We start from the raw sequence: 23,010 nt of genomic DNA, 5'->3' as shown, positions 1-23,010 counted from the left end.
TTATGACTGTTGGCAGATCAATTTGCCTCCCGGGATAAATAAAGTTCTACCGTATCGGAACGTAACAATTGGCGCCATTCTAATGGGCCGTCCAATAGCAGGCGTCAGTGGGACTGAGTTGGTCTCCCCATGACGACGAGGCCTGCTTTGTAAATGTGCCGCTTTGTGCTACGGTGCGAGCATGCATATGGTCATTTCCTGCACTTAAAAGTGCAATTCATTTCAACTCTCTGAAGGGCGTATAACTAAATAGCGTTTCAGGATGAGCAGCAATTGTCTGATTGTCTATTTTACCCTGTCAACTTGGGGCAAAGGGCAAACTCTGATGAGAACTGGCTGCCAAGGTGACGTTGAAAGCCCAAGTCCATTGACTGAATTGTACGTGTTGAGATTGCACTATCTTTCCCAGGCAAATCAAACATTCTTAATTGTTCATATGTATTAGTTCTTTCGGTCCAGTTTAGTTTCGAGACACACTGTGGAATCGTGCCTTTCGGCCCACCGTGTCCGCGCTGACCAGCGATCCCCGTACACTAGCACTATCCTACACACGAGGGACAAATTTACACTTTTACTGAAGAAAATTAACCTACAAACCTGCACGTCTTTGAGGTGTGGGAAGAAAACCGGAGCACCCGGAGAGGTCACGAGGAGAACGTACAAACTCTGTACGGACTGCTACCCATAGTCAGGATCGTACCCGAGTCTCTGACGCTGTAAGGCAGCAACTCTACCGCTGCTCCACCGAAGTGAACTACTTGCAAAGAAGCTGCTGAACGCTGCCTTTGCTCAGGGAGGTGTAGCGGGAGGTGCTTTCCACCCCACCTACCCTTTCACTCTGCAGCTTTGCACCATACTTTGATAAGGGCACGTTGCTTGTTGGGTGGTCGCCTTTGAAAGCCATCAAAGATAGACAATAGACAATAGGTGCAGGAGTAGGCCATTCAGCCCTTCGAGCCAGCACCGCCATTCAATGTGATCATGGCTGATCACTCTCAATCAGTACCCCGTTCCTGCCTTCTCCCCATACCCCCCTCACTCCGCTATCCTTAAGAGCTCTATCCAGCTCTCTCTTGAAAGCATCCAACGAACTGGCCTCCACTGCCTTCTGAGGCAGAGAATTCCACCCCTTCACCACTCTCTGACTGAAAAAGTTCTTCCTCATCTCCGTTCTAAATGGCCTACCCCTTATTCTTAAACTGTGGCCCCTTGTTCTGGACTCCCCCAACATTGGGAACATGTTTCCTGCCTCTAATGTGTCCAATCCCCTAATTATCTTATATGTTTCAATAAGATCCCCCCTCATCCTTCTAAATTCCAGTGTATACAAGCCTAATTGCTCCAGCCTTTCAACATACTTTCAGAGGCTTCAGTGCTTCTGGGTTGTGCGTGACCCATGAATATGACATAAAGGTCGGGCACAGATCGGAGGCGAAGTAGGGGAGTAGGGAAGGGGAGCGCTGGGAGGGCGGACAAGGGCACCTGGCCAATGCAAGTCTCAATTTCGACAGTCTCAAGTTTGGTTCGCTCAAGGGTCCTTATGGTTGCCTGAATGTTGGCAGTATAATTACCCTTACAGTGTAGCTGCCGTTTTTTGCAGCTACCTTTGTTGGGAAATCTTTGATTGAATTGTTTGAAAGATGCAGCGTGGAAACACTGGCCAACTGATTCTGCACCAACCATCAGATACACATACGCACAAGTTCACTGTACTATTCCACTTTTGCATCCACTCCCTGCGCACACGGGCAACTTCCAGAGGACAATCCACACATTTCTGGGAGAGCTTGCAAACTCCGCACAGACAGCACCCGAGGTCAGCATCGGACGCGGGTCCCAGGTGCTGTGAGGCTGTGTGTGCCTCACCAGCTACCAGCTGTGCCACCGTGCCAGCCTGGGTGAAACACTTTCTGTTGCATTAGTCTGTTTATTGTAAGGTAGGTTTGGTGGGTCCTGGGAGGCTGCAATGAGGTTTTGTAAAACATGCAGCTGATGTGCCCCGTCCGTTTTGTGACGAACCTTTGCGCTTGGGAGAGTGGGCGGCACAGTGGCGCAGCAGCAGAGTTGCTGCCCTTACAGCACCAGAGACCCGGGTTCGATCCTGACTACGGGTGCTGTCCGTAAGGAGTTTGTTTGTTCGTTTTCCCTGTAACCATATGTTTTTTCTCCGGGTCCTCTGGTTTTCTCCCACACTCCAAAGACGTACAGGTTTGTAGGTTAATTGGGTTCAGTAAAGTTGTAAGTTGTCCCTAGTTGCCCGCTAGGGTAGTGCTGGTGTACGGGGTGATTGCTGGTCGGCACGTACTCGGTGGGCCGAAGGGCCTACTTCCACGGTGTATCCCTTAATTCTAAAGTCTAAGTCAATACCACGGGACTGAGACACTGTCTGTGACACCATGTTATAGATTGGCTCTCACTACTTTCTCGGTGGGTATAAAAGACCTGTTGGCATTATGTCGAAGGACGGTTCATAAGTGATAGGAGCAGAATTAGGCCGTTCGGCCCATCAAGTCTACTCCTCCATTCAATCAGGACTGATCAGTCTTTTCCTCTTCGCCCCATTCTCCTGCCTTCTCCTCATAACCGCTGACCTGAACTCTCGGACTCGATCATGAACTTTGTCTTTCCCCAGGCAGCGTTGTCCCTGAGAAGCCCAGTCTTAAGTTTGATTAATATTTTTGAAACCCGTGACTATCACACTGTAGCTTGTGGGGACTTGCAGCTTGCAACTTGTCCTCAGTGTTTCCTACTGGAGCTGCAACCTGCTTTAAGATGACCTGAAAGGGATGTGAAAAGTGCTATCTAAATGCATGCTTGTCCCCCTTTGAGACGTGCTCGAAGCAACCACGCACAGCAGTGCTGGCTGCAGCCGTTCCCAGGCTAAAGGCAATTCATCAGTCTGACGTTTGGTCCAAGGCTGAGTTTTCCATCAGGAATGTTGGCACCAGTTTCAGTGAGGCAGCAACTGCGTACTTTTTAGATTATTCAACGTTCCAGGTGCAAAACCTATCTGCATGCCCAGCATGTAGTAGAACCAGAGCACATAGGTTTAAGGTGAGGGGGGATAGATTTAATAGGAACCTGAGGGGGTAACGTTTTTACAAAGGGTGGTGGGTGTATGGAAGGAGCTGCCAGAGGAGGTATTGAAGCAGGGACTATTGATTCAATGACGCTTATTTATCATATATGCACAGTGAAGTACTTTTTGAATATATTACACATACAACTTTAGATAGTTCCTCTGTCCCTCACATCCCCTCCTCCTTCCCAGATCTCCCACTATCTTCCTGTCTCCACCTATATCCTTCCTTTGTCCCGCCCCCCTGACATCAGTCTGAAGAACGGTCTCGACCCGAAACGTCACCCATTCCTTCTCTCCCGAGATGCTGCCTGACCTGCTGAGTTACTCCAGCATTTTGTGAATAAATACCTTAGATTTATACCAGCATCTGCAGTTATCTTCTTATATTACACATGCAGGAAACTTATAAGTGACATTTAGACAGATACATCGTTTAGAGGGATGTGGGCCAAACGCAGGCAGGTGGGACTAGAGTAGATTGGACATGTTGGTCGGCATGGGTAAGTTGGGCCGATGGGCCTGTTTCCACACTGTATCACTCTACGACTCTATTTATTCTCCATTGCAATCACCTTAATCAGGTGTATTTTCCGATCTCCCAACCTACCTTATTGCAGACCTTGAACTTTTTTTGGTTAACTGCATTTTCTCTGTAGCTGTGACGTTTCTCTGTAACTGTAACACTCTGACACTGTAACGCTCCACTCTGGTATCTCCCTTTGCACTACCTGTCGCACTGGTACCTGGCTCGATTGCACTTGTGCATGGGTTGATTTAACTGGATAGAATATAAAAAAGAAGCTCTTCGCTGTGCTCGCACGTAGGCTCGGGTCAAATGGTCAGCTTTCTCAACCCATGCAAGAAGATGCTGTATTCAAGTACAGTGCAGACACTTGAGTTCCATAACTTGCACCCAGTGCAGTTCTGAAAGTTGAATGGAAAATTAAAAGGAAGTTTCATTCATTGATCAGGAAAGAAGCCTTTGATTTTGAGGAGTCTGACAGAAGTCATATTTTTAAAAGAGGAAATGATAGCAAATAATTAAGTGGAGAGCTCAATCTTCTGCTGCTAACTCTTCTTCGTTGTCCTCTCAGAAACAACATACTCGCTTCTGCCCACTTTGAAGCTTCTTGAGAAACAACAAGGGGGAATAGGTGTGCGTCTGTGTGTGTGTGCGTCTGTTTGTGTGTGCGTCTGTGTGTGGGTGTGTGTGTCTGGGTGTGTGTGTGTCTGGGTGTGTGTGTGTGTGTCTGGGTGTGTGTGTGTCTGGGTGTGTGTGTGTGGGCGTCTGTGTGTGTGTGTGCGTCTGTGTGTGTGTGTGTGTGTCTGGGTGTGTGTCTGGGTGTGTGCGTGTGTCTGGGTGTGTGTGTGTGTGTGCATCTGTGTGTGTGTGTGTGCGTCTGTGTGTGTGTGCGTGTGTCTGGGTGTGTGTGGGTGTGTGTGCGTGTGTCTGGGTGTGTGCGTGTGTGCATTTGTCTCTGTGTGTGTGTGTGTGTGTGTCTGGGTGTGTGTCTGGGTGTGTGTGTGTGCGTCTGGGTGTGTGTGTGTCTGGGAGTGTGTGTGTGGGCGTCTCGGTTTGTGTGTGTGTGTGCGTCTGAGTGTGTCTGGGTGTATGTATGTGTATCTGGGTGTGTATAAGCGAGTGAGAGTGTGTGTTCAGTAATATTGTCCGGTTTGGACACTGTACATTAATTGCATTAGGTATATAATGGCTTCCAAGGGGTCAATTGTTTCATGTTGGAATAACATTGTTGTTTTGGGCATTAATGTATTTGAGGCCTTCGTATTCAACGCCAGAATAGTCTGCAGATGAGAAAGATGTGTTACCGATTACCATTTTTAAAGTATTCGTTTAGTCAGAATGTTATATACAAACTAATTACATTAAACTGCTCGGGAACAATTGGAGAAGCAGGATTTACAGAGAGCACTTTGGACTGTGGTTCATTCCGAGGCCTAGACTGTTGAAGCAGAGACACGAGGTTGAATCCCACGCGGCCAGCTGGGGAATTGAAGTTCAAATAATTGTATAAATCTGGAATGCAAAGCCAGTGTCAGTAATGGTGACCGTGAAAACACCAGACAGTCATAAAAGCCCAACTGCTTCGCTCAGATCCTTCTGGAAGGAAACCTGCTGTGTGGTTGCTATGTGACTCCAGACCGCAGCAGTCAGCACGCCAATCGGTACAGGGCGATTAGTTTAGTTAAGAGATACAGAGGCCCTTTGGCTCACTGAGTCCGCACCGACCAGCGATCTCCACACACTAACTCTACCCTACACCCACTTGGGACAATTTTACATTTACCAAGCCACTTAACCTACAAACCTGTACGTCTTTGGAATGTGGGCGGAAACCAAAGATCTCAGAGGAAAAAACCCATGCAGGTCACGGGGAGAACGTACAAACTCCGAAAAGACAAGCAGCCGAAGTCAAGATCGAACCCGGGTCTCTGATGATGTAAGGTAGTCAGTCATTCTACCCCTACACCACCATGCTGCCCATCAGATTAGAATGAGCAGCAATTGCTGGCTTAGGCAGTAATGTCCATGGTCCAAGGTTTAATACAGTAAAACAAATGGCGTTCTAATGAGAGAACCTGTAGCATAACACCCCTTGCATTCTGTAGAAACAAAGAAATGCAGATGCTAGTTTACAAACAAAAAGGGGTCACAACCCTTTTTACCCTCAAAAGGGCTTTCGGCACATTAGCCTTCATCAGTCAGAGTATTGAGAGGTTGCAAGGTCATGTTGCAGTGAAATAAGATGTTGGTGAGGTCACACTTAGAGTATTGTGTACAGTTCTGGGTGCCATGTTGTAGGAAAGCTGTTGTCAAGTTCGAAAGCGTGCAAAGATTTATCAGGATGTTGCCACGACTCAAGGGCCTGAGCTCTAGGGAGAGGTTGAGCGGACTAGGACTCTATTCTTTGGAGCACAGGAGGATGAGGGGTGATCTTATGGAGGTGTACAAAATCATGAGAGGAATAGATCGGGTAGGAGCACAGAGTCTCTTGCCCAGAGTAGAGGAATCGAGAACCAGGGGGCAGAGGTTTAAAGTGAGGGTAGAAAGATTTAATAGGAACATGAGGGGTAACATTTTCACACAAAGGATGGTGGGTGTATGGAACGAGCTGCCGGAGGAGGAAGTTGAGGCAAGTAATGCAACTTTTAAGATACATTTGGACAGGTACAAGGATAGGACAGGTTTAGAGGGATATGGGTCAAATGCAGGCAGGCGGGACTAGTGTGACGGGACATGTTGGTTAGCATGGGCAAGTTGGGCCCACGGGCCTGTTTCCACACGCTATATGATCCAAAACATCATCTACCCATGGAATAGGAATGCTGCCTGACCCGCTGAGTTACTCCAGCACTTTGTGACTATCTTCGGTGTAAACCAGCATCTGCAGATCATAAGAAGATAACTGCAGATGCTGGTACAAATCGAAGGTTTTTATTCACAAAATGCTGGAGTAAAGATCATAAATACATTTGGACTTTAATGCAGATAGATAAATAATGTAAAACCATCTGAACAGATTGATTTGGCTGTGTATCTGTTGGATGGATTTCTGCTAACGGGAGAAATACCTTTGTATTGTGGTTGACTTTGTATAACCTGAGTGCCAATATTAAATGAAAATTAATTTTGTTTAGATGTGTCTGTGGAGGTTTACAGAGTTCCCAAAATTATTAAAATGCAGACTATTCAAATGTTGTCACATTGAGACTTGTGGGCAAATTGGCTGCTGTAAATCGCACGTCAGAGATGTGCTGGTGTCTTTACAGGCACTTTGGGACCATGTTGAAAGACATGGGAAAGGTGTTATCGAAATGCAAGTCATTCCTACTGCCCGAGGATAACATCCAGCTGGGTCACCTTCATCCAAAGGATGGATGGACTTTCTTTTGGGGGCTGGGGGAGAATTTTGCCTTCACTTGAAACCTGGCTGAAAAGATGGATGCTTGATATTTTTTCTCAGATTAAATGGTTATGCCTGGGTAGCGTTCCGAAGAATAACTCCGATCTTTTTTGCACGCGTTGCTAGAACCGGGGTCGCTTGGCTGAGAAGAGAACTATCCCGCTGCCACCCACAAGAGTACCGAAGAAAGAACATCCCTCGGCATTTCTCCACAGTGAAGACAGCGAAGAGAGCGAGAAAGCGAATGGTGGCCATCTTGCTGGGGTAAAGCGGGAAGAGGAGTTCCAGGCGATCACCATGAAACGAAGGTAATGGTTTATCCCTCGTTCCTTGGAGGAACCACTACCCTTGTTGTGCACTCTTGCACAACGCTTGTGTGTGTATATGGTGCACTCTGCCCTACCCAGTGCAATTATGACCTTATGTTCAACTTTTAGTTTTGGAGGTACGGCGTGGAAGCAGGCCCTTCGGCCCATCGAGTCCACGCCGACCATCAATCACCCATTCGACACTAGTTCTGTGTTATCCCCCTCCCTCCTCACTATACTGTCTGGTATTTTCATGGGCACCATTACCGACACTGGATTTTTGTTCCAGATTTATTTAATTACTTAAATTTCAATTCCCCAGCTGTCTTCGTGAGATTCAATTTACAGAGGCCAATTAACCCGCACGTCTTTAGGATGTGGGGGGGGGGGGAACCGGAGCATCCACCACTCTCTTGTGTTAGCTAAAACTCGCCCCACATATCTCCTCTAAACTCTCCCCCTCTGCCCTTCAAGTTATACCCTCTGCTCTTTGATATTTTCACCCTGAGGGAACATGGTTCTGCCTGTCTACACCACCTATGCATCGGTAGATGGGAGATTCCGAGGCACATCAGGTCGAGCTGCTGCCTCATCACCTCCTGTGACCTGGGTTGCATCCTAATTTCTGTTGCTGTTTGTGTGGAGTGTGCACGTTTTGCGTGGTTTCCCCCTGCATGCTCTGGCTTCCTCTGGCATCTAAATGGCGTGCAGTTTGGTCAATCAGTGAGCAACTGTGAACCGCCCTTGTAGGTGGGTGGTAGAATTGAGAAGCGTGGGGAGAATAGATTACAAGGAAGATTAGTGGGGGCTTTGGTATTGCTCTTTGGTGAGTTAGCATTAATTTGATGGGCTTCAATGTTGTGTGGGAATATGGAAATGCGAGCTGCAGAATGAGACTTGGTTTTAGTTTTAGATGCACAGCATGGAAATAGGCCCTTCGGCTGACAGAGTCCACACCGACCATCCATCACCCATTCACACCAGTTCTGTTCCACTCCATACACACTAGGGCCTTAGGCTGACAGAGTCCACACCGACCATCGATCACCCATTCACACCAGTTCTGTTCCACTCCATACACACTAGGGCCAATTTATAGAGGCCGCTTAACCTACAAACCCGCTCATCTTGTGCCATTCATGCCTCAAACCAACTGTATTCTCCGCCTGTCGTTAAATTCATAGCAAATTTAAATTCATGGCAAGAGGAGTTGAGTTTAGGAGCAAGGAGGTCCTACTGCAGTTGTACAGGGCCCTGGTGAGACCACACCTGGAGTACTGTGTGCAGTTTTGGTCTCCTAATATGAGGAAGGACATTCCTGCTATTGAGGGAGTGCAGCCTAGGTTCACCAGGTTAATTCCTGGTATGACGGGACTGACATATGGCGAATGGATCGACTGGGCTTATATTCACTGGATTTAGAAGGATGAGAGGGGATCTTATAGAAACACATAAAATTCTTAAGGGATTGGACAGGCTGGATGCAGGAAAAATGTTCCACATGTTGGGGGAATCCAGAAACAGGGGTCACAGTTTAAGAATACGGGGTAGGCCATTTAGGACTGAGATGAGGATAAACATTTTCACCCAGAGAGTTGTGAATCTGTGGAATTCTCTGCCACAGAAGGCAGTGGAGGCCAATTCGCTGGATGTTTTCAAGAGAGAAGTTAGATAGAGCTCTGAGGGCTAACGGAATCAAGGGATATGATGAGAAAGCAGGAACGGGGTACTGATTTTGGATGACCAGTGGTGATCATGTTGAATGGCGGTGCAGGCTCGAAGGGCCGAATGGCCTACTCCTGCACCTGGTTTCTATGTTTCTACCTCCATCCCAACCGTCCCTCTCAACCTCCCACGTAAACTGCAGAAAAACTTTCAAATCGCTTCTCTTCATCAATTATTTACTCACTTGCTTATTTAAAAAGAATTCGTTTTTGGGAGTGCGTTTGGATGACAGACGAGATTGAGACTTTCCAGAGCCAGAAACATTTTCGGCAGCATTTCCGAGAGCTGAAAGTGGGTCCATGCAGACTGGAAATATGGGACTTTTCAATCAAAAATCTCCCTTTCTCTTGGATCTCTGCACAACCCACCCAATCCATGGACTGAAAGCGAAAAGAGGAACCAAAGTTCCCCAAACTGCCACTGCCATTGTTGTTTGTTATCTGTGGCATGGTTTACGTTCGAAACTCGGACTTAGCCAACCTATCTATTCTTCCCCCTCCACCTATTACAGTCGTACAGCACGGAAACAGGCCCTTCGACCCGACGTGTCCATGCTGCCCAAGATGCCCATCTGAGCTAGTCCCGTTTGCCCGCGTTCGACCCACGCCGTCTAAACCTTTCCTATTGATGGGTAGGATGGTCCTATGGATCGTGTCCATGTTCCAAGTATCTGCCCAAATACCTTTTAAATGGAATGGAGCACTTTATTATAAGAAAATAACTGCAGATGCTGGTACAAATCGAAGGTATTTATTCACAAAATGCTGGAGTAACTCAGCAGGTCAGGCAGCATCTCGGGAGAGAAGGAATGGGCGACGTTTCGGGTCGAGACCCTTCTTCAGACTGATGTCAGGGGGGCGGGACAAAGGAAGGATATAGTTGGAGACAGGAAGATAGAGGGAGATCTGGGAAGGAGGAGGGGAAGAGAAGAGAGGGACAGAGGAACTATCTAAAGTACTTTATTGTCACATGTGACAAGGCACAGTGAAATTCTTTGCTTGCACGCCCAAGGTCTGCAAATAGCGGCCACCTACCAAAGTTACAAAGTACGCCGGCTCCTCCGTTGCTCCTCCCCCCTCCCCTCTTCCCCCCCCCTTTCCCACACCTCCCAGCGGTTCCCCCACGCCGGGTCCTCCATTGTCCACCCCCCTCCCTCTGGCGCTCCCCCCACGCTCCCACCGACCGCCAACCGCGGGTATTGTCCCTGCCTCTGGCACCTCGTTCCATATGCATACCACCCTCTGTGTAGAAAAAGCTGACCTTCAGGTGCGCATTGAATCTTTCCCCCCTCGCCTCGAGCAACCACTCCCCCCAGACTGACGACCTTGCTGTCATCTCTGGCCCATAGGACTGAGTTTTATTCTAGATTCCCCGTTCTCCCTTAAATTGCTAATCCTTGCGCAGAATTCCGAATTCTGCCGTTTAGTGTTTAATACTGGCACACCTGGAAGTCTTTGGGCAATTTCCTGTTCTGGCCACATGCTACGTAAAAACATGCTCCTTGGGTGGGGCAAGCTTTCCTTCCAATTACGGAGAAATATAAATAGACCGAGGGCTAAAATAACACAGAAATAACTTGTTGAGTCGCGTCCTTTATCGTGAGTCAGAGATCAACAAAGAGGCACCTCTCGGTTGGCTTAGTAAATGTAGACACAAGGAACTGCAGATGCTGGAAACTTGAGCAAAACACAAAGTGCTGGAGGAACTCAGCGGCCTTAGGCAGCATCTGTGAGGGGAATGAAGAAGAGTCCTGATCCAAAATGTTGCCTATTCATTCGCTCCTCAGGATGGATAGAGCTCTTAAGGATAGCGGAGTGAGGGGGGTATGGGGAGAAGGCAGGAACGAGGTACTGATTGAGAATGATCAGCCATGATCACATTGAATGGCGGTGCTGGCTCGAAGGGCCGAATGGCCTCCTCCTGCACCTATTGTCTATTGTCTATTGTGCTGCCTGACCCGCTGAGTTACTCCGGCACTTATCCTTGGATCCTTCACGATGGCTCATCTACACAACACCAGAAGGTCCTACGTGTGATACCAAGCCCGAGCTGATCGATCTCTTATTGTTGAGGGTGGTGGGAGAGCGGGTGGGTGGCAATGCAAGGGGAGATTTCTGGGCCAGAACACTCCCTCCATAGTGGTCCTTGTTGGGGCTGTGTGAAGCCGTCTGCAACCACCCCCCCCCGTGTTTGAATAGCAGTCTAACACCCCGTATCAAGGGTTTAGTGCACAATGACTACTTGGACAAAGGGTCTGGTCCACCAAAGAGTCAGAACCTTTTTTCCAGGGTGGAAATGTCCAGCACTAGAGGGCATAGCTTTCAGGTGAGAGGGGGAAGGTTTAATGGAGATGTGCCGGGCAAGTTTTTTTACACAGAGAGTAGTGGGGGCCACGAATGTGCTGCCAGGCATGGTGGTGGAGGCAGATACAATAGTGGCGTTTAGATGTGCTGGAAATAGAGGGATACGAATAATGTTCAGGCAGATGAGATGAGTTTCACGAGGCATTATATTTGGCACAGACATTGTGGGCTGAAGGGCCTGTTCCTGTGCTGAACCTGTTCTATGTTCCATGAGTCAACTCCAAAGAGGGCAAGTCATTGCACAGTTTTATGCTTGTCCCAACATTGTATATGGTTCAGTCTTCCATTAGATTTTGTTGTGATTTGTTCAACAATTCATCAAATGGCTTAACATAGATTGATAGTTTTGTATCCGTGGATGGTAGATAGGGAGTGGGAAAATAGATGCTTTGGCCAATTATCCCAAGATTAGCCTCTGGCCTGCTGGACATTTACAATGACTGCAATCTCTTGCCGGCATGACAATAATTCACTAAAAGGGAAGATGGGGCAGTTTGTAGCAAAGCTGAAATCGTGTCTTTGGTGCTAAAGAGCTCACTGTGTTTGAGTTGAGTTTAGTTTACTGTCACATGTACCGAGGTACAGTGAAAAGCCTTTGTTGCGTGCTAACCATTCAGCGGAAAGACAATACATGATTACAATCGAGCCTTCCACAGTGTACAGATACATGATAGAGGGAATAACACGTGAATAACATTTAGTGCAAGGTAAAGTCCGATCAAATATAGTCCATGGGTCTCCAATGAGGTAGATAGTAGCTCATGACTGCTCTCTCCTTGTTGGTAGGATGGTTCAGTTGCCTGATAACGGCTGGGAAGAAACTATCTCTGGTTTTGGAGGTGAGCGTTTTCACACTTTTGTACCTCTTGCCTGATGGGAGAGGGAGTGGCCGGGGTGAGACTCGTCCTTGATTATGCTGCTGGCCTTGCCGAGGTAGCGTGAGGTGTACATGGATTCAATGGAAGGGAGGTTAGTTTGTGTGATGGTCTGGGCTGTGCCCACCATGCTTGAAATGCATCCCAAGATGAAGAAGGGCCACCCAACCGAAACGTCACCTATCCATGTTCTCCAGATACGCCGTCTGATGGCAGGACTGGGATGGCAGGACTTTCATATGAAGAAAGACTGGATAGACTCGGCTTGTACTCGCTGGAATTTAGAAGATTGAGGGGGGATCTTATAGAAACTTACAAAATTCTTAAGGGGTTGGACAGGCTAGATGCAGGAAGATTGTTCCCGATGTTGGGGAAGTCCAGAACAAGGGGTCACAGTTTAAGGATAAGGGGGGAGTCTTTTAGGACCGAGATGAGAATGTTTTATTTCACACAGAGAGTGGTGAATCTGTGGAATTCTCTGCCACAGAAGGTAGTTGAGGCCAGTTCATTGGCTATATTTAAGAGGGAGTTAGATGTGGCCCTTGTGGCTAAAGGGATCAGGGGGTATGGAGAGAAGGCAGGTACGGGATACTGAGTTGGATGATCAGCCATGATCATATTGAATGGCGGTGCAGGCTCGAAGGGCCGAATGGCCTACTCCTGCACCTATTTTCTATGTTTTCTCTGTTTCTATGACCACTGGGTTTAATGTGAGTTTCGACCAATATTAATTCAGCCCAAATTCTTTGTTCTGAACACTGGCCAAATGTTGGCACTAATTGTCAATAAATTGGCACCTGCACTCAGTGAGGCCACAGAAAGGCATGTGCAGGTAATATTGGACTGGAGATAGACACAAAATGCAGGAGTATCTCAGCGGCTCAGGCAACATCTCTCGAGAAAAGCAATGGGCGACGTTTCGGGTCAGGGTGACCCTCAGTCTGAAGAAGGGTTCCAACCCAAAACGACACCCGTACCTTTTCTCCAGAGATGCTGCCTGACCCGCTGAGTTTCTCCAGCATTTTGTGACTATTTTTTGGTGTCTGCAGTCCCTTCCTGCTAATATTGGACTGAGGTGTGGGAGGGGTGACATTCTGCTTCACCTGAGACTGTTCCTCACCTTGCTGAGCACAAATGGCACTTCAAAGCCGAGTCTGAGATTGCAAATGGCTCTCTGTAACACGGCTACGCATGCATTTAATTGCGTCTGTATGAGGGGGGGGAAGAAAATTGCATTTGGAGTAGTTTCCTGAGCACAGCGAGGGTTGAGAAATCCACAGGGAGAAAATTCTTCAAATATGTCCGACTGCAAAGTGGATGTTGGATTTGTGCCAGCGTTTCTGGGAGCTGCAGTTGATCTAATGAGGATTAAGAGCCAATATCGAAAGGAAATGGCTCCTTATATCACAGCAATAATGCAGTATTAAAATGACAAATGGCCAGACCATAGACCTCCCTAACAAAGAGCGGATGGAAATGAGTCAAATCACTGACTGCAAGGGAGAGGGTTTTTCGTGAATTAACTTGTTGGCTCGCGTGCTGCCTGCGTTGTTGTCTTTGGAGCGGCTCACAGGAAAAAGGCGATGGATTCATTATAAAACAATGAGCTGGGGGAGAGAGGGCTGCAGTCAGCACCCGCCACACAGCTCCCTGCGGACACACGCAAACGTGACCAATATGTGGAGCGGCTCTGCCGGCAATCTCAACAGAGCACACGAGGATGTTTAGGTTTAGGATTATTATTATTATTGTCACGTGTACTGAGGTACTGTGGAAAGCTTTGTTTGGCATGCTATCCGGTCAGATCGGACAATACTGTGCATAAATTGGGAGTGGGAGTAGGCCACTCTGCCCATTTAACTTGCTCTGCTAGCCTCAGTATAGCTCTTCAGTTTAACAGTGATAATCCGGCCTGCTTGGGAGTTTTTTCCGATCCGACAGTCTTTCCACACTATTAGATAATATTCCCTCTGAATACCTCAATATGCTTTGTATCCACCTTTTTTTAGATTTTACACAGTATTATAATACATTTTCCAATGAACCTGATGCGTTTAAAGTGAGTGTGGGAAAGGGGGTCCCAGTCAGTTTAAGGGGAGTGTGGAATACAAGATGGCAGTCATGTTAAAGTGACCACAGGGAATGGGGTCCAGTCAGTTTAAAGGGAGTGTGGGAAAGGGAAGTCCCAGTCAACTTAAAAAGACTGTGGGAAATGTGGTTCCAGTCACTTGACAGGGAGTGTAGGAAACTGGATCTCAGTCAGTGTAAAATGGGGGAAATGGCCATGGTGGGTTGGAGTAGTGATGGGGGAGGTCTCCATGTGCTGCGATGGAGCGCAGCGAGCATCACCTGATGAGCCAAACAATGAACCATTGAGATTCTCGATGAGTCAGCTAGCAGATTATCCCAGTCTTGCTGTAATGATTGTGGCTGATTTGATTGTAAAGAATGCAAAAACGATGCCTGGACTTTATAAATTTTTTTACTGATTGGAGCCCTCTGGAGAGTGGGGCCCACCGTTGCAAAATTGGGCATGTAAGCAGTGCGTGGCATGGTTTCTGGGTTGATGGGAATCTTGGGAAATAAAATGGGGTTGGAGTTTGATGGTTGGCATGGCTGATGGTTGTCAGCGGGCTGAAGGGACTGCTCCTGTGCTGGACGATTCCATGACTGCAAGACTTGGAGGAGAGGTTGGGGAGGAGCCTCATTAGACAAGAAGCTGAAGAAGGGTCCGAACGCTGAAACGTCACCTGTTCCCTCTCTCCAGAGGTGCTGCCTGTCCCGCTGAGTTACTCCAGCATTTTGTGTCTACCTTCGCCATCATTGGAGAGTTGGCCTTGTGCAGCTTTGGCACCTTCTATTTTGCGTTCGTTGAGCCTTTCAAAGCACGTGATTACCACCGGGCTGGGTGGTTGTTTGGGAGTGGGGTACTTTCATTGTGGTCAAGTGCATGGAAATAGTCTGGGTTTTTGCAAAATTCCTTCCCTGTTCCAATTCGGCCGCCACCCTTGACTTGTTTTCCAATTCTCCGAGTCGGAGATCACAGAGAGTATTGCCGTTCTCAGCACGTTTAATCCCCACACATGTGCCATTCTCCACCACCGAAGGAATTGTGCGTCGGAGCTTAGCCGGTGGGTGTTCCTTCAAGGCTGCAGAGGTTCAATTCTAATTCTATTTGAAGGCTGAGGAAATCCTGAATTCATTTTGGACACGAATTGCCACTCTCTCAAATATAATTTTAAGCCCCTTTTATGGTTCCTTCATTTTATGTCTCACTGCATGCTGTGTGTGCTGCCATCTGCTCGGGAGCTTTGCCATACAGTCTGTTGTCAGACTTGGAGCAGCCCCAGTTTTACCCAGCCACAGACACTGCTCAGAATCACCTAAAGGTCACGCTCACGGACCAGCCATTCAGTACAGGGATGGGAGGAGGTTTCTTTACCCAGAGAGTGGCGAACTTATGGAATTCTCACCCAAGACGGCCCAGTTCCAGAATAAGGTGTGGGGGGCACGTTTAACGGAGGTGTGGGGGGCACGTTTAACGGAGGTGTGGGGGGCACGTTTAATGTAGATGTGGGGGGCAGTTTTAATGGAGATGTGGGGGCACGTTTAATGCAGATGTGGGGGGCACGTTTAATGTAGATGTGGGGGGCACGTTTAATGGAGATGTGGGGGGCATGTATAATGGAGATGTGGGGGGCACGTTTAATGTAGATGTGGGGGGGCACGTATAATGGATGTGTGGGGGGCATGTATAATGGAGGTGTGTGGGGCATGTTTAATGGATGTGTGGGCACGTTTAACGGAGATGTGTGGGGGGCATGTATAATGGAGGTGTGTGGGGCATGTTTAATGGATGTGTGGGGGGCGCATTTAATGGAGGTGTGGGGGGCACGTTTAACGGAGATGTGGGGCACGTTTAATGGAGATGTGCGGGCATGTTTAACGGAGATGAGCAGGGCACGTTTTTTTACACAGAGGGTAGTGGGTGCCAGGAGTGTTGGTGGAGGCAGATATGATAGTGGCCTTCAAGAAGCCTTTAGACAGGCACAAGGAAGTGCAGGGAATTGTGGGATATGGATCATGTGCATGCAGATGAGAACAGTTTAACTTGGCATGGTGTTCGGCACAAATACTGTGGGCCGAATGGCCCATTGCTGCTCTGTTCTGTTCTGTGTAATATGTTTTAAGATGGGGTTGACAGCAGTTTGGATATTAATAGAATCAGGGGCATGAGGTTAATGTAGGAAAGTACAATTAAGGGAGAAGGTCGGCCATGATCTCACTGGCTTAGTAGCACCAGGAAATAAACGATCCACTCTTGACTCTATCTCTTGGGTTCTTGCCACTGAAGCCATCTAATTAGAACATGTCAGTGTTTGTGTGTGTGTGTTTGTGTGTGTGTGTGTGTGTGTGTGTGTGTGTGTGTGTGTGTGTGTGTGTGTGTGTGTGTGTGTGTGTGTGTGTGTGTGTGTTTAAATGAGGGGAGTAGCTTGAATAATCAAAATTAGAGGTAGTGTGGGTGGTTATTTAGTTTAGAGATACAGCGCAGAAACAGGCCCTTCGGCCCACCGGGTCCGTGCTGACCAGCGATCCGCGCATATTAGCACTATCCTACACCCACTAGGGACAATTTTTACATTTACCAAACCAATTAACCTACAAACCTGGACGTCTTTGGTGTTTTGGGGAGAAACCGAAGATCTTGGGGAAAGTCCAATTGGTCACGGGGAGATCGGACAAACTCCGTACAGACAGCACCGGTAGTCGGGATCGAACCTGCTGCAAGCGCCGTAAGGCAGCAACTCTACCGCTGCACCGCCCAACGGGGGCTTTGACTGTGACATTTGCACACAATTTGTGCTTGCAAATACTGCCTCCAGTTTTCACTCCATAAATCATGCATTTGGCACTTCACTGATTGCCACTGTCTATTAACGAAACTAAACTCACATTACCACTGGTCTCGAGCGGCTTTGCACTGAAACTCTGTGGGGAAATGTGTGCTACGCTGGCCAGGTGATGACTAATGGGTTGAGGCAGGTCTCGAACGGGGAGAGCTGTTGCCACTCGTGGAGGCACGGACAGGTGTGTTTGCGGCTCTCACCCACCCTTGGGCCTGGGATGGGCAAGGTTTACGACGCGCAGTCTTCACTGCTGCACGGGCTGTGTTTATGCTCGGGACCTTCTGGAAACGTGTGGCTGGGTGGAAGAGCCCCTGGGTGCAATGGATGGGCGCACCCTTGGGTGGATGCTCAGGTCAGTAAGAGTGACCGATGAACCTAACGTAGTGGGTGACACTGCCTGTGTGTTGGTACCCAGGGCCGCGTACTGGCCCAGTTCAACGTTCCGGTGGGGAGCATTTACATTCTGCCTGACGCCTTCGATACCCGATGCAGCTGGATGTTTTAACTCCGTGTTGGCACTCGAGGTAGATTTTATGGCCGCACAATTTAGAGTAGTTTAGTTTAGAGATACAGCGCAGAAACAGGCCCTTTTGACCCACCGACCAGCGATCCCTGCTCGCTAACGCGAGGGACGATTTACAATTATAACAAGCCAATTAACCTACAAACCTGTACGCCTTTGGAGTGCAGGAGGAAGCCGGAGATCCTGCAGAAAACCCAAAAACCTAGCTTTTATTGTGCACTCCAGATAGAATGGCTGCTTTCCTTCCCTGATGGACATCAGCGAACAAGTTGGGGTTTTACAGGAATCTGGCAATTTCATTGTCTTTTTATTCCAGATTAATGATGGGAATTTCAATTCCCCAGGTGCCTCAGTGGGATTCCAACTAAGTCCACTCCTGGAGATGGCTCCAGCAACCTGACAATGGTGGGGTAGAGCGATCCAGCAAGGCGGTGGACAGATGCCATGAAACAACAGCCCTCATAGCCCTGCGCCACTGGGACACCCTTACGTAAATACACCCACCAGTTCTCTGTTATCATTAAGCTGGTGGGCGGTTTTCTTTTTTGTTTTCCATTTCCAGACAGGGAAAACCCACAGCGTTTTACAAACCACAGCAGAAATGCTGACGAAGTGAAAATAAAAACTGAAATCTGCACAAGTATTGCACGCTTAGAAACATCGTTCTTCACTGAGGAATACATGTAACTGCTGAATAGCAGGTTGAGCTGAAGATTCAACTCCATGCCGAGATGTATGTTGAAAAATCCACATCTCTCTCCCTCTCTCTTGCTTTTTTTGGTTGAGACAGCCCATCTCAACCTCATCTGGACTTCAGTGCCAACTGGTGGGGTCAAATTTGCTCCCTGCAGCTTGGACTCTGGAACTCTGGCCCAACTGGAACCGGTAGATCCGTTCCCGTAGCTAACATCCGCGGCCAACATTGCGGCCCGGTGTCTGGGCTCCCCCACAAGGCCATGACCTCAGTTTAATTTAGTTTAGAGATACAGCGCGGAAACAGGCCCTTTCGGCCCACCGGGTCCGCGCCGACCAGTGATCCCCGCACATTAACACTATCCTACACCTACCAGGGACAATTTTTACATTTTACCAAGCGAATTAACCGACAAACCTGCACGTCTTTGGAGTGTGGGAGGAAACCGAAAATCTCGGAGAAAACCCACGCAGGTCGCGGGGAGAACGTACAAACTCTGTACAGACAGAGCCGGCAGTCGGGATCAAACCCGGGTCTCCGGCGCTGCATTCGCTGTAAGGCAGCAACTGTACCGCTGCGCCACCGTGCTGCCAGTTGGTCTGGCAAATGGATAATAGGCTCTGGAGCCAAGGGTGCCGGAAAACTGGTGGTGGGCCCGTAGCTCGAGTCAAGTTTGTGCCGGACTGTTAACGCTAGTTCTATTTCACCCCACTTTCTCATTCACTCTCTACACACTAGGGGGCAATTTACAGAGGCCAATTAACCTACAAACCCGCACGTCTTTGGAGAGTGGGAGGAAACCGGAGCACCCGGAGAAAGCCCACACGGTTACAAAACGTACAAACTCTGTCCAGACAGCTCCTGTGGTCAGGATCGAGCCCGGGTCTCTGACGCTGTAAGGCAGCACCCCTATCGCTGCGCCACTGTGCCACACTGTAAAATTATTGTAAAAGTAAAAGGTCGAGGTCGTAACCTCATGATCTAATTTCTGTCACAGTTTGATGACATCAACGCGTGCACAAAACTGGAAGAGGATACGCTCGTTGGAAGTACGGAACTGCAGACGCTGGTTTACAAAGGATATGATATCCCGGTGTTAGGGTGAATTGCAAAAAGCAATGTCTGGTCGAATTTCCCAAAATGGGTTCTAAGCACTTTTATATGGAGCAGTTAGACATCAAAAAGGGCAGTTGATTTCATTTTCTAGTCCAATTTTTCGGCCTGTAGGTGGAAGTGCCTTGTGAGAACATGAGGAATCAGTTTAAAAGAAAACAATAGTTCACACATGATTCCCCGTAAGGCAGTGGAAGTTTATTTATAGTTGTTTGGGCAAAGTTCCAGAAGCCGGTTGTGCTAATCAAAGCTAAAACCGCACAGAGAATAAACCCTTGGCCCTTGCCATTCGTGCTCTGTTGATCCAAGAATGTTATCACATATGTCGAGGTGGATAATGAATGAAAATATCAGATTTTCTCTCTTTGAGGAAATAGTGGCATTGACTACACCAGTTCGTTGCTTTGGGGGACGTAAGCACTTTGTATAGGAAGGAACTGCAGATGCTGCTTTACTCCAAGGACAGACACAAAATTTTTAGATTTTTTAGATTTAGAGATACAGCGCAGAAACAGGCCCTTCGGCCCACCGGGTCCGCACCGCCCAGCGATCCCCGCACACTAACACCATCCTACACCCACTAGGGACAATTTTTTAATTTATTTTTTACATTTGCCCAGTCAATTAACCTACATACCTGTACGTCTTTGGAGTGTGGGAGGAAACCGAAGATCTCGGAGAAAACCCACGCAGGTCACGGGGAGAACGTACAAACTCCGTACAGACTGCGCCCGTAGTCAGGATCGAACCTGAGTCTCCGGCGCTGCATTCGCTGTAAGGCAGCAACTCTACCGCTGCGCCACCGTGTCGCTCCAAAATGCTGGAGTAACTCAGTGGGACAGGCAGCATCTCTGGAGAGAAGGAATGGGTGACGTTTTGGGTCAAGAAGGGTCTCAATCCGATACGTTACCCATTCCTTCTATCCAGAGATACTGCCTGTCCCACCGAGTTAGCACTTTGTAACTGGTTGAACTAAAATTGAACAAAACTTGAAGCTTTTGAGATGTCAAGTCAAGTCTACTTTATTTGTCACATACACATACAAGATGTGCAGTGAAATGAAAGTGGCAACGCCTGCGGATTGTGCTAAAACTACAAAACAGAATAGAAATGTTTTTAAAAAGACACAACACAAAAAATAAATTAATACAGTAAATTAGTCTCTGGTGATATGAGAGTTAACAGTCCTGATGGCCAGTGGGAAGAAACTCCGTCTCATCCTCTCTGTTTTCACAGCGTGACAGCAGAGGCGTTTGCCTGACCGTAGCAGCTGGAACAGTCCGTTGCTGGGGTGGCAGGGGTCCCCCATAATGTTGCTGGCTCTGGATCTGCACCTCCTGATGTATAGGTCCTGCAGGGGGGCGAGTGTAGTTCCCATGGTGCGTTCAGCCGAACGCACTACTCTCCGCAGAGCCTTCCTGTCCTGGGCAGAGCTGTTCCCAAACCAGATTGTGATGTTCCTGGACAAGATGCTTTCTACAGCCCCAGAGTAGAAGCACTGAAGGATCCTCAGAGAGACTCTGAATTTCCTCAACTGTCTGTGGTAAAGGCGCTGCCTTGCCTTACTCACCAGTGTGGCAATGTGTGTTGTCCATGTCAGATCCTCTGTGATGTGGATTCCCAGGTATTTAAAGCTGCTCACCCTATCCACAGTAATCCCATTTATCTCCAGTGGCATGTACGTCCTCGGATGTTGAGCCCTTCTAAGTGGGTTTACAAGGGTAGCACTGTGGCGCAGCGGTAGAGTTGCTGCCTTACAGCACCAGAGACCCGTATTCGATCCTGACTACTGGTGCTGCCTGTACGGAGTTTGTACGTTCTCCCCATGACCGCATGGGTTTTCCCCGGGTGCTCCAGTTTACTCCCACTCTCCAAAGACGTACAGCTTTGTAGGTTAATTGGATTCAGTAAAAATTGTAACTTGTCCCGAGTGTGTAGGATAGTGCTGGTGTACGGGGAGATCAGTGGTCAGAGAGGACTGGATGGGCCGAAGGGCCTGTTTCTACACTGTATCCCTAAAGTCTAAAAAAGAGGTTTGATGGAGTTTTGATCCAATCAAGTCAGTCTCCTACAGTCCACCAGTGAGTATTTTAGCTGTGCCTTAGTGGTGGCAGGTTGTGTTTTCACTTTCTGTGAGTACGCCAGAGGTCTATTATCCGACCAACCTTGTCTTTGGGATGTGGATACAAAGAACTGGAGATGCTGGTTAATGCACCAAAGGACACAGAGTGCTGGAGTAACTCAGCGGGTCAGGCAGCATCTCTGGAGAAAGCGGATAGGTGATATTTCGGACCAAGACTCTTCTACAGTCTGAAGAAGGGTCTCGACCCAAAATGTCTCCTATCCACGTTCTCCAGAGATGCTTCCTGACTTGCTGAATTACTCCAGGACTTTGTGTCCGTGTATGTCTATGGGGGGGCTTGTGCTTTGCTTTGTTGGACTTCAAGCTATCGGCTTTGCCGTCTTACGCAAACCCTTAATCCTCCACATCTCCCCGTCTGGAAGTGTGGTATTGCTTGACTCTTCACCATCCTGTAATGGCAACCAGAACCGCACGCATTAGTTCAGTTCAGTTTATTGTCAACATCAACAACATCACTGCGTTGATGTTGTTGTGAACTGTGCGTTGGTCTGAACAGCGAGATCGAGCAGGTTCTTTAAAGCGGAGAGCTGGGCCCAGTCATGGCTGTGGTGACATGGACTGTAATTGATAGGGGCCATGGGCAGAGCTCAGAAATGGGAGGCCCACTCGGGTTCAGCATACGGAGAACGTTCGCGCTCTCAGATGCTGCCTGACCCGCTGAGTTACTCCAGCACTCTGTGTCCTTTGGTGCATTAACCAGCATCTGCAGCTCTGTATCCACATCCCAAAGACAAGGTTGGTCGGATAATAGACCTCTGGCGTACTCACAGAAAGTGAAAACACAACCTGCCACCACTAAGGCACAGCTAAGATACTCACTGGTGGTATGATTGACAATGGGCCAATAAGGCAGACAACGCTAAGATTGGCGGCATCATGGATAGTGAGGAGGTTTGTCAAACAACATGGACCAGCTGGAGACATGGGCAGAGAAATGGCAGATGGAGTTGAATCTGGACAAGTGAAAGGTGATGTAATTTGGGAGGTTAAATGTATGGAGCAAGTGTACTTACTGTAAATGGAAGAACCCTTAGGTGCATTGATGGTTAATAAAACATATCTGCAAAGCACAGTGAAATTATTTTTCGAGTCGCCAGCTTGGGTGCCATTTCCAAAGTCTAGTCCGCGCGCTTGGTCTTATGGAGCGGTGCCCGATCCAGGCGAGCCCCAGGCTGTTGCAGAGCCTCCAGCCGTCGCCTTCATCTGGATCGTTCAGCGAACCGACGTCCCTCTCCTCGCCGGGTGACCTTTGTTCTCTGGGGGTGCCTCCGCAGAAGGCCTTGCTCCTTGCGACCGTCACCACCAGCTCTCGTCTCTTCAGTTCTCTGGTCTTCAGGGGACAAAGCAGGGATGG

At 48.3% G+C, this 23,010-nt stretch overlaps 1 protein-coding gene across 1 annotated transcript in view; it reads left to right on the top strand.

The window, feature by feature from the left end:
- Positions 1 to 23,010, top strand: part of samd11 (sterile alpha motif domain containing 11) — a 294,059-nt gene that overhangs the window by 92,692 nt on the left and 178,357 nt on the right. Inside the window, 1 exon segment of the mRNA XM_078425233.1 lies at positions 7,132 to 7,313. Coding sequence (XP_078281359.1) covers positions 7,132 to 7,313 — 182 coding nt within the window.

The sequence above is a fragment of the Rhinoraja longicauda genome, chromosome 30, assembly GCF_053455715.1.
Source record: "Rhinoraja longicauda isolate Sanriku21f chromosome 30, sRhiLon1.1, whole genome shotgun sequence".
Lineage (NCBI taxonomy): Eukaryota > Metazoa > Chordata > Chondrichthyes > Rajiformes > Arhynchobatidae > Rhinoraja > Rhinoraja longicauda.
The sequence above is the reverse complement of the archived record's forward strand: the minus strand, read 5'-3'. Positions and strand labels throughout refer to the sequence as shown.